This window comes from Lactuca sativa, chromosome 5 (genome assembly GCF_002870075.4).
Source record: "Lactuca sativa cultivar Salinas chromosome 5, Lsat_Salinas_v11, whole genome shotgun sequence".
NCBI lineage: Eukaryota > Viridiplantae > Streptophyta > Magnoliopsida > Asterales > Asteraceae > Lactuca > Lactuca sativa.
Genome location: NC_056627.2, coordinates 243790578 through 243802783, shown reverse-complemented (window position 1 = coordinate 243802783; position 12206 = coordinate 243790578). Strand labels below are relative to the sequence as shown.

The 12206-nt window shown below is 33.7% G+C and overlaps 2 protein-coding genes across 2 annotated transcripts; one reads left to right on the top strand and one right to left on the bottom strand.

The window, feature by feature from the left end:
* Positions 1-7022: 7022 nt before the first annotated feature.
* On the top strand, positions 7023-10629 carry LOC111918607 (uncharacterized). Its single transcript, XM_023914251.3, has 4 exons — positions 7023-7847; positions 8153-8765; positions 8843-9690; positions 9839-10629. Exons 2-4 carry the CDS (start codon positions 8156-8158, stop codon positions 10493-10495), a joined length of 2115 nt encoding a protein of 704 aa, XP_023770019.1. The 5' UTR covers positions 7023-7847; positions 8153-8155; the 3' UTR covers positions 10496-10629.
* A 492-nt stretch (positions 10630-11121) lies between these two features.
* LOC111918608 (uncharacterized) lies at positions 11122-11755 on the bottom strand. Its single transcript, XM_023914252.3, has 2 exons — positions 11470-11755; positions 11122-11401 (listed from the first exon to the last, which is right to left on the bottom strand). Exons 1-2 carry the CDS (start codon positions 11605-11607, stop codon positions 11261-11263), a joined length of 279 nt encoding a protein of 92 aa, XP_023770020.1. The 5' UTR covers positions 11608-11755; the 3' UTR covers positions 11122-11260.
* Between the last annotated feature and the right edge of the window lie 451 nt (positions 11756-12206).

Below are 12206 nucleotides of genomic sequence, written 5' to 3'. Positions count from 1 at the left end.
AAAATCGTGGGCTTTAAGCCTTTGCATGGCTAAGAGAGGCTATAACAACCTTTTATTCATTCCAAGGTGCCTTATAAATGCATGGAGTCAAAGGAAGGATCAAGCAACCATTTTTATTGATCTAGGAGCCCAAAAATGCATAAAAGGACAGCGTAAACTCTCTAAAGAGTCTTAACTTCGAAAATATCCAAACTTGGGGACTTAAACTCATAAATCTTGCGCCAAAGAGATCTAAGAGAATACTAGCCAAGGTACAAGCTTTATACTTAGAAATGTTGCACAAAGATGGGTGGTTTCTAGATCTCTAAGCTGGATGAAACCTCCTCCTCCTCCTTCTAACTTCACTACAAGGGCTAAGAATCACTTTAAGCATGCAAAATCACACCCACAAGCACACACTCGAGATTTAGGGTTTAGGAAAGGTTGGAGGCTGATAAAGGTGGCTAGAAGTGAGGCCATCACGTTCCTTAAATAGGGACACAAGAAATATTAGGTTTTGCATACTGAGCCTAGTACGCTTAGCGTACCTAGGGGTACGCCCCGCGTACTAGGTGGCCTTCACGACCCTTCTTAGTGCATGAGTACACTGCGCGTACGCCCTGCGTACCAACTCGCCACCTTTCACACATTAAGGACCAATTTTAACATAATAAGAAAGATTAAGGAAAGATAGATGTTGCCTTATTTTGGGATGTTACAATAGGGCTAAAAACGCATGGTTTGGGCTAGACCATGCGTGGATATCACAACTCTCTTTTATTTTTGAAAAAACACATGTTCAAAACATATGGTCGTGCCAAAAACACATGACCATGCTAAAAATGCATGTTCTAAGTCTGACCATGTGTTTCACCCATGAGCACGTGAGTGGTTACTTTTTATGCTAAAGTAGAGAAATCTAGCTCATTATTGGAGACGAATAGTTTTTCGAACTAAAAGGGGTAATTTTGGGTGATTCTTGGAGGTTTCTGAATATACAAAATCATTGCAAACACTTTTGATTTTCATTTTGTAAGCATTAAACACTTCCAACTCCATCTCTTGATTTGTTCTTAGTCATGTGTGGCTAAGAAACCCTAATTGTTAGTTATTGTTTAAAACATGTTGATTGTTTGATTTGATACATATGGCTTGATGTTTGATTTATTAGTGATTCTGTTCTTTTTTAAACCAGAATCCTTGAATTTGATTTATGTTTGATTGGCCACTTATATGAATTGAATTCTTATGTAGTTAATTAATTTTTAGGGCACCTGGTCGTTCTATAAATTTAATATATAACATATATCTCATGTTTCAAGGTCATGAGAATAAATGAACATTGTTGGGAAGCTTGTAAAAGCTTAATGAAGTTTTTCAATACAATCTAAGAGTGTGTTTAGGTTGAATTAGTAAAGCTAAATCTAATCAAAGAGCGTGTTTTGGTTAGATAATTTGAAAAACAATAGGCATTAGAGCATGTTAATATCTTTCAATGCCAACTTAGAATAACAATCATGAATTACATCAAATCATAATCAAGTTAAATGACAATACTGACAACTGGAACTGGAACCATCTCAACAACTTGTTTACAAATATATTTGATTTTTTGCATGTTTTCAAAATATAATACTATTTACATTATTTAAGATTTTGCATGCACCCCCCCTTTATAACCAAAGTACCTTGTTCAAATAGATATAGATTTTTTCCCGTGTCTTTGAGGATCGACCATGCTTGACTTGTACTACTTTTTAGTGCATTATAATAGTGTATTTGGAGTCTATTGTATCCGTTATTGTTTGAATTTGACACACCTAACAGTTTATAGGCTAAAAACTAATGTTTTTTTTTGTTTTTTTTAATTAACACATCAAACACAACCTTAAACATATAATAAACTCCACTGATAGCACTTAAAGTATCATATCTAATAATCATATCAAGTAAAAGGAAAATAAAAAAAGTCCTAAGGGAACTAGTCAATTTTAATCCATTTTTATTTGATTTTATATCATTACATATCAATTAGATGAATCCATGATAATAACAAATAAATTGTAACGTCCCGAAATTTATAACCAAAAATTTCATTTTATATTAGATAAACAACCAACCAATACTTGTTCATAGAAAGCAAAAATGGAAAATTAGAGTATATCATCCATGTCCAAAATACATTAGAGTCAATAATGCGGAAAACATGGTGTGTGCAATACGATCATCCCGAGCTCTTCCCCTTTGAATCGCAAGTACCTAAAACATAAACTAAAAACCGTAAGCACAAAGCTTATTAAGTTTCCCCCAAAATACCACATATCATACATACAATGGGCCCCGCTCGGTACAAATTTTTCAGTAACATGCAATGGGTCACACCCAACACACTCATCAGGCCTCGCATGGCATAAAATACATGCAAGAGTCACACAGACAGCTAACATTATAATTATAATAATAATAATAATAATAATAATAATAATAATAATAATAATAATAATAATAATAATAATGGGCTGGAATTGGTGCCTTTGACCCGCTAAAACATTGTGTGAAGACTCACTTTCATCTGTTGATAAACAAATAACACTCGAGCCGCTTAACGGAAAATCCCCGTACTTAATCACAAATAATAAACCCTAATTAACAGTTAGGCTATAAATCATAACCGAGAGTCTAAATCCTTGATCCCGAATTCTAGGGTAAAAGACCATTTTACCCTTCCCTTAATGGGCCCATCAACCTATGGCCTAAGCCTTGAAGACCTAAGGCCCAATAATGCCCACGAGACCTAAAGCCCAACAATGGCCCAAAAATCTATGTCCCAACAATGGTCCAAAAATCTAAGGCCCAACAATGGCCCAAAAAGACTTGAAGCCTAAAAAGGTCCTAGTGAGTACGCTAAGCATACCACCTAAGTACGCTCCGCGTACATCTTGTGCTACTAAGGGAAAACAGGGTTTTAGCCATGTATGCTCAGCGTACACCTACGTTGTGACATCCCCACTTTGACTGCCATAAAAGACCGATTTGTTTATGCTTTGTTTTATAAAAATCAGAGTAATCATTTGATTAGAAGAGTTGCGGAATTTGTTCCAAAAACAAAATATGATAAAATTTATCAAAACGTTTCTCAAAGAGAATGTATTTTCATTAAATAATAAAACCTCGGGATGTCATGTTCCGATACAGACCAAAAGCATAAACAATATAAAATAGACCTTACAACAATTATTTATAACTACTGATCTATAATCCAAAATCTCTCGTCCAGTCCACCAACTTATACCCTTGTGTCATTACCTGTAATGCAAAGAAAACTGAGTGGGTCAGGCTTGGGAGCCTAGTGAGCATATGGGGTTTTCAACCCACAATAATACAATTATTATATTCAATCATTAAACAAACAACCCAATTACCCATCCCCATTATCTTCTTTACTCTTAAGATTTTACCCTAAGAATCAACTATCCTTTATTCATTCATTCCTAAGGATTGACCTAAGGAATTGTCACGAAGTCCATTGCTGCCAGAGTTTATCTATCAGGTACTAAATCCATAGTTATCAGACGCTAACTCCATAGTCGTCGGGGTTTACTTAAGCGGCGCTAACTCCATAGTCACCAAGGTTTACTTAACAGGCACGAAGTCACATCGTCACCAAGGTTTACTCAATAGGCGCTAACTCCATAGTCACCAAGGTTTATACAATAGACGCTAACTCCATAGTCACCAAGATTTATATGATAGGCGCTAACTCCATAGTCACCAAGATTTATACGATAGGCGCTAACTCCATAGTCACCAACTATCCTATCTACCCATGTTCTACCCAACATTTTCATAGATATAAATACTTACACATTTTAAATCATTTAACACATGTATAAAACATCAATTCCACGCCCATCTCAAATAGACAAACAATATATAACACATAGCACGTATTTCATGGCAAACACTTCATATATATATATATATATATATATATATATATATGTGTGTGTGTGTGTGTGTGTGTGTGTTAAAAGAAAGTGACCACACACTCACTTGATCAGAAGATGATCAGACAGCACTACGACTTGCAGAAGTAGTATTCTTTGCTAAAACTGGGATCACTTTGCACACCGGGCTTCTCGCGGGCAGAGCTTTGGCTCGGAAACTCTTTTCTTCTCGGGATCTTCGGGCTTCGGGACTTGCTTCGGGTCTCGGGGTTGATACCGGGCCTTCGGGGGGTTAAAATAGGGCTTAGAGGGTGTATTGGGAGTGGGAAAGAAGGGATGGAGCAACCATAGTCGGCTGGCCCTTCAAATCTATTTATAGGGCAAATTTGGTCCTTGCCACGTCGTGGCACCCTTTTTCCACGCCGTGGGCTTGGTCGTCACTGCATACTCCCAGAGGTGTCAGGAGACTTGCCACGTCGTGGTCTCTGACACAGCTTTGGGGTTCGCGCCCCGAACTTCAGAAACTCATAACTTTCGCATACGAACTCCGTTTTCGACGTTCTTTATATCGACGCGAAGGTGAGATTATGCTCTACAACTCTCGTTTAGACTCCATTAGATAATTTTGACTTTATTTTTAATATATAATAACTATATTACTTATATATTATTTTTAGTAGGCCGGGACAGGAAAACTCCGTTCGAAATTCATAACTCCTTCATCTGAACTCTGTTTTCGTCCGTCTTTCCGTCGCTGCACTACTATCGATGAGATCTTCAATTCTCATTTAGATTTTTTTGGATAAATATCTCTCTAACGTAAATTCACTATTTACGTCGCGCTGTGTCGTGCCGGTTCTGTCGCGAAACTTCGACAGGTCATAACTTCTTCGTTATAACTCGGATTTTGGCGTTCTTTATATTTTCGGAAACCTTGAGACATATACTACAACTTGGTTAAGATTAATCCTTCTAAATAATCTTCCATCAAAAAGTCATTTTTGATGCTTATTGTCTTTAAATTGACTAGCCCTAATCTACGGGCGTACACCCTACGTATGCTCCAACTTGCCAAAACGTCATTAAACACTTAATGCTTTAAGTCCAAACGTCCAATTTGTATATCTAGCTATTGGGGAATGTCTTAAACGATAAAATCACCAACTTGATGCCTTTGCATGGCTCAAAGAGACTCAAACCCTAGATTTAACATTTTACTTCCATCAAATGATCATTAACTCATGCATGGTTGATCTACAACCATCAAGATGAAAACTTTATGAACTAAGAACCTTAGAAACATCAAAATGAACAACTCAAAACATCTGGAGTAACATTTACTCATAAGAACTTATTCATGGGACCAACATATGCTCAAATCTCAACTAGTCTTAGATCAGAGCATTATATAACCAAGGCCAAAACTTTATACCTCTAGGAAGATGAATAAACCCTAGATCTATAAGCTCCAACTTGATCAATGATCCTTCACCAAGCTTCTTCTTCTTCTTCAAAATGCACCAAGCACACACCAAAGCACAACACAAGGATCAATTCTCTTAAAAAATGGGTTAAGGTTTTGAGATAGTGCTTTTAGGGACAATGAAGACTGGTAATGAGATAGTACGCTCGATGTGCTCGACCCATGCATGAAATCAATATCCACTTAGAATTTAAGGAAATTTACTTGAAGACTGGACGTTACATAAATTCAATAATAAAAATGAAAATATAGATTGACAACAAAAATATATTTAACTGATACTTGTAGTCAATTTCAATAGGGGCATGACATTTGAGAACTTTCATGATCTGAAATACCTAAATTCTAGTGTTTTATATATAGAAAACGATTTATACATATAATTTTTCAATGTACACAACAATTTATGTTTTATAGAGTTGTACAATACAATATTTTAAAGCACAAATTGTGTAGATAAAAAATGTTGTGTACGAATCATCTCCCTTTATATATACGTATACATATAAGCTTAATCATAACCAATGGTTCTCTTTCTCTATTGTATTTTGTCCTGCAAATTAATAAATGTTTACTTTAAGAGCCAAAAAATAGACATCTTTTACATTTACACCAAATAAAGATAGTTAGACATTTTATTCTATTTTTTATGGTCCCTTACAAATACAATTGATGATTCTAATGGTCCCTTACACATATAATTGATGAGTTTATAAACATATATATTAGGGTTATGAAAAAAAAAAAAAAAGGAATTTAGGCACCTAAGGTTTTTGGGCCCAAAACACTAGCTTATGTTGCAACAACCCTTGACCAGTTTGGTCATGTCGAATAAAAGTAGACATATGATTTAATGGACTATTTCAAATTTTCATATCACAAAGTTTTGGTATATTGTCTAACCATATGCATTTTCACATAAAGACATGTGATTCAATGGACTATTTCATATCTTTCACATCCCAAAGTTTTGGTATATCCTCTAACCATGTTCACTTTCACATAAAGATGTACGATTTAATGGACTCTTTCATATTTTTCACATCACAAAGTTTTGGTGTATTGTTTAACCGTGTCCATTTTCACATAAAAGACGTATGATTCAATGAATTATTTCACAATTTTCAAAGTCGAACAATAATGTTTGATTTGTTAATTAATCTTAGAAATAATATTGGGGATAAGAAATTAGTCATAACCAAAATACTTTTTAAAATAACTAAAATAGAAATAATTTATGTTTTATATTTTAAAAATAAATTAACAACTAGTATGATGATATGTATAGTGGTTGAGATGTATAAATCTATTACAACAAAAAAGTTTTAAAATCCAACATGACACACTCAAAATATTCTTTGGTTTTATCAATTTGATCTTATCAAAACATATTTGAAGTACTTTAATTCTAAAGAACACATAATTTGATTAGTCAATTAAAACATCATTTAAGATAACTACTCGAATAATAAGTAAAGAATTATAGGCGTTAGAGATGAATATAATAATAGAAAACCAAAAATTTCAAGAATCTAGACAAAATTACGCTATCATTTTTCTAATACAAATACTTTTACTTTTTAATACAATACTTTCATGGGGAAATAACGGTTGTGTAATCAATCAGCACAAGCTTTAGATATTTTCACATTAAATATTTTTAGAGGGTCTTCACTCTTTCTTCATAATCACATGCGAGTAGCCAAAACGATGATGATTTTATCACATGATGATATGATTTTATAATATAGAAGTATTGCTTAATTTCGATGAAGTATAATTTCTCGGGATACCCCTAAAAATAAGGGCTCTGAATTCATGATGATACCCATGAGAACATTGATCACAGATTTCCTTAAAACTTTCAATTATTGCTCACCTGACCTAATAATGTTCTTTTAAGTTTTTAACTCCCCCACCATTTTACTTCAAATCGCTGCTAAATCTTCAGCGACTACGTTGCTTCACCTGCAAACTTCCTCTCGTTAGCCATTTTTCAAGTTCTCGCCTTCATCAATGGCAACTGAAAAGATTTGGGTGTCGATTGTTTAACCCGATTGAAAACAATTTCATTACCTTCTTGAAATCTTGATTTCAATAATCAATACACTCTGTTTTTTTTTTCTTTTGTTTTCATGGTGGGAAAAGGGGAAATCAGTAGTGTTTTCGAGGTGGGTTCGCAACAAAAAGTCAAGATTCATTTGCTCTTTTGTTTTTTCTGTGTGGATCTGGTCTGCTCTCTTTTCTTTTTCTCATCACCGAACTAACGGATACCATGTGAGAAACTTAATTTCGTGGTCATTAATGGCGGTTTTGTGACCTCAATTTCAAATTTCATCATCTGGGTGTTTCCTTTTAGTTAAACATTTGAGAAAGAATTTGGGTTTTAGTCGATGGTGATTACTTCTGTCTGGTAGCAAATAAACACTCGAAAAAAGGTACGCTTTCTTCTTCAATCAAACGCGTATTTAACCTAATTCACTTCTAGCTTTCTTTTTGGCTTCTTGTTTAGATCTGTCACTGTTTGAACTTGATTCTTTAATGGCGGCAATTGATGATTCTTCAAATTTTTTTTTTGCTTTTGTCTTTAACTGGTATGAAGCCGGACAATTTCTTCGAATTTTGTCTTTTTCTCGATTAAAAATCCTCAACAGATTGCGCAACAAATGTACCCCAAACGGGGTTCTTCTTAATTTTTTATAAATTTCCTGACTTCTTCAATCCATTTTTTTGTTCTAATTAGAATATGCCTCAAGAACGCTTGAGATCAGTTGTGTATCGATCATTTGTCACCTGCGAAGATCCAAGAGGTGTCGTCGAAGGGAAAACAATCAGAATCTCCAAAACTCATCCTACAAAAACGTTAAAGAATTCGAAAGAAAAAGAAAAAGAAAAAGAAAAAATGTCTTCTAGTAAAACCCCATCTTCGTACGAGCTTGTCGAGGTCAAAAATGGAGCTCAAAAGCTAAACGAAGCTATCGATTCTTGGTCAAACGGAGGTCATTTCAGAAGTCAACCGAAAGATATAGCTAAAGATTTGTTAAAAGGCGCTCTTGATCTTCAAGAATCTCTCATGATGCTTGGGAAATTGCAAGAAGCTTCATGTATGGCTAAGTTGAAGAAAAAACAAGAAAAGTCGAGTGAAGTTCTTGTTGGAAAAATCAACTCAGATCAATTCGAAAGCTTTCAAAGTTATGATATGGGTTTTGAAAAGCAAAGAAAATCAGAAAATGGGTCTTCAAAAGATTGTTATTCAGAGCTAAGAGATGTGATTAGAGATGGGCTTTCAAAACAAAATCTTTTGCCAAACAAGTCTTTTCAAGAAAGTGCTTTTGCAGGTAGCAGGGAGCTAGCAGGTGATGAAAAGTTTAAATCTTTATACCGTTCCTGATACTGATATTGATACTGTTACTGATAATGATATTGTTTGCAGGTGAAAGGAAATTGCAGTTGTCACCGGATATGGCTTCAACGAGTTCAAGTAGATCTTCTTCAATGGTGTATTCGACTCATGAGTTTACATCTTCTGAGTCGTTATCTTCAAGGGCTACCGAGGATAAGTCAAAAGGGTCAAACTTGATTGCAAAACTTATGGGGTTAGATGAGTTTCCTTCAAAACCAATTCCTTCTACTCCTATTAATCAGTTGAAAAGTAGCAAAATGAGGCCATTTTTTGATGTTGATTTGCCAAATGGAAAGAAACCGAACTTTTTTGCTCAAAAGATGGATAGAGAACATATGACATTAGATGAAATCATCAAAATGGTGCAAACGAAAGGGCTTTTGAGAAGCAACAAACGGGAAATTAAACAAAAAAGATTTGAAGATGATGATGTGCCACCGATTGTTTTAATGAAGCCCCAAAAAGGTAAAGGAAATGTGAATGTGAATGTGAATACAAGTTCGATTAGAAAGCTTCATCAAGAAAAGGCGAAAGCGGAAGAGAAAGCAATGAAGAGTAGAGAGAAATCGGGGTGTAATAAGCAGAAAGGTTGTGTTCAAGGTGTTATGAAACAAGAAAGAAAGCAAGAAATAGAGAAAAAGATAGATAAGATTCAAAAGATTGCACCACAATTAAAGAAGAAACAAGTTGAGAATGTGAAATTAACAAATTCGGTTTCGAAAAATGATTCTTTGAAGCCAAAGAAAAAAGCTCTCACGAATCCCATCACAAAACGAATATCATCTTCAGGTTTATCTTCCAACAAGTCTAGTAATCAAAAGAAGAATGAGAAGTTGGAAAAAGTGGTCAACAAAGTCAACGAGCCATCGTCTACCATTGTGAGTTCTTTTAAACTTTAGATATTAGAAATTGGCACGTTTTAATTCCAATATGGATTCGGCTCTTTGTGGATACTGGGATCGAAGAATACCTCTTTTTTTAGAAAGTATATGTTTTTAATCCTAACATTGATACATGGTATTGCAGATTCATGAAGTTTTACATATCAATTCGCCTAAAGAGCATGAAATTCAAGATTCTGAAGTTACAAGAAATGATCCGGAAGAAACGGGTGTTTCTGATGTCAATCAACCAAAAGACGAAATCTTGAAAACTATAAACAGTTTTCAAGATTCCGAAATCTTGAAAATTGAAAGCAACAGTCAAGATTTTGAAATCTTGAAAACTGTAAGCAGTTTTCAAGATTCCGAAATCTTGCAAACTATAGGCAGTTTTCAAGATTTCGAGCCCACAAATTCTGGGGTTTTTCAAGACTGTGTAAACGAGTTTTTGGAGCATGAAAACCGAAGGAAAAATCCATGGCTTACAATTTCCATATTAGCATCAAGAAATTGTGGTTTAGAAGAAGACGAGTTAATGAGGGAGATTGTGAAAGGAGTTGAAAATTTAAGAAATTATAGTAAGTTTTCTAATGAAAGTTCGAATGGAGATAAGGTTTATGAGTTTTTAGAAAGAGATTTATGTTTAAATAAAATGGGAGGAACATGGAGTAGTGGTTGGAAAGATGGTTGTACTCTAGATGAAGTTGAGGAAGCTGTGTTGGATTTGGAGAAGATCGTTTTAAGTAAATTAATTGATGATATGCTTATGGAACTTGTATTAGAAATAGGTTTTAGATCGTGATAAGTTTCTTTTGTAACGTTTTATAGTATAAAGAAAATGGAATATCTAATGATATTATCATAGTATATTTTCGGATATAATGTTATTGTATGTAGATAAAGAAAAAAGTTAAATGATAGAAATAGTTGTGAACTTTTGTTGATTTGTTAATTATAGCATCTTATTTTCGATTTTTTTTATTGTAACATTGAAATTTAAAAATTTACCCTGATGTGTCATTCAATCACAAAGAATTTATGTTACTCTAATGTATGAAAAAAGATAAAAATTTAAAGCATGATATACTATAATCGGGTAGGTTTTTCAAAAATGCAATGCCTTAGTAAGAAATAAAAACGAAGTAATAGAAATAACTTTTTTATAAAGTACATTCTTATAAAAGAAAGTAATAAACAGAAATAAATGAAAACAAAATGTTATACTATGCAAACAAATTAAAGTGCATTATTATTTCTTGCATTTAGCCTTACATAAAAAACTGAAATTGTTCGTCTCCTTATTAAATTTGATGTTTCCCATAATCACACGCTAACTTAGATAGAGAAATTTAGTATATTAAGCAAAATTTAAAATTTTTAGATTTCCTAGTGCTTTTCCCTTATTCAAGTAAAAGAGTACTACTTGAGTAGTTTCAACTAATCTGAAATTAAGATCATGGCCAAATAAAAAGGGTACAAAATTAAATACTGCTAGTGATTTGGGACAATATATCTCTATTCTATACATAATATAAAGATGAAAAACCCTAATGCTTGATTATGAAAATCAAGAAGCACCTTTAAAGATAAGGAAACTTAGAGTCTCCAATGAGAAATAGATGAAAGACCCTTTTGAATGAGTGAAAAAACAACTAAAATTTGAACCCACAACACATTGCCATCCACTTCCATAAATCCTATCAAATTCCTGCATATTCATCAAAACCCCACAAATTATTTCACAAAAAAAGAAAGATCTACAAGAAAAAAAGATACCTTCTTGATGTAAGCAGCAATGGAGGTGTAGTCAACAACATCATAGATATCAAGAGCTTGAGATGCAGAATCCATGGCATGAGCCTGCATCTTCAATGGCATATCTGTGTCCTTAACATATGCTTTCCCTTCCAACATATTCTATAGTTTCTTGATTTTACCCATGAAAATCAAGATTCTTGGTATTTAATATTTATAGTGTGATCATTGGAAAATAGGAAAAGAGTGTGATTGTAGATGAGAAATTAGGGGCCATAAGTCCTTTAACAAACATGAAAGTTCTAGTCGACGGATTTTAGACGTATAAGAGAGGTCCACTGCCATTGTATGGTGGCATGTTTTGTTGTTTTTCACAAGAGTCTCAACATGTACCCATCAAGTTAGTTGTTATCCAAGATGACACCCATGACTTATGATTGTCACTTTTTGTATATAAAGTACACAACTTTTATTTTATTTTCATTATTCAAAGGGAACTATCGACACGTAATATGTAACATGTGAAATGACATAAATATTTGTCAACATCGTATTTGATTAAGTTTAGAATGATCATTTAAATTTCAGACTTGTTACGTGTCAACGTACATATCATTTAAATTTTATTTTTATCAAACATCATGTGGAACACATAACCTAAGTGTTAGTTAATCTTTATTTGTTGTTGAATTTGCCAAATGAAATCAATTGGGCAAAATGTATTTTGAGAATACATATTAAAAAAAAAAACATTTCCT

Coding starts and splice junctions, on each gene's coding strand:
- LOC111918607 (XM_023914251.3), top strand. CDS start 8,156: ATGCCTCAAGAACGCTTGAGATCAGTTGTGTATCGATCATTTGTCACC. Junction 8,766..8,842: donor AGGTAGCAGGGAGCTAGCAG/GTGATGAAAAGT, acceptor TATTGTTTGCAG/GTGAAAGGAAATTGCAGTTG. Junction 9,691..9,838: donor ACGAGCCATCGTCTACCATT/GTGAGTTCTTTT, acceptor ATGGTATTGCAG/ATTCATGAAGTTTTACATAT.
- LOC111918608 (XM_023914252.3), bottom strand. CDS start 11,607: ATGTTGGAAGGGAAAGCATATGTTAAGGACACAGATATGCCATTGAAG. Junction 11,402..11,469: donor TTGCTGCTTACATCAAGAAG/GTATCTTTTTTT, acceptor ATGAATATGCAG/GAATTTGATAGGATTTATGG.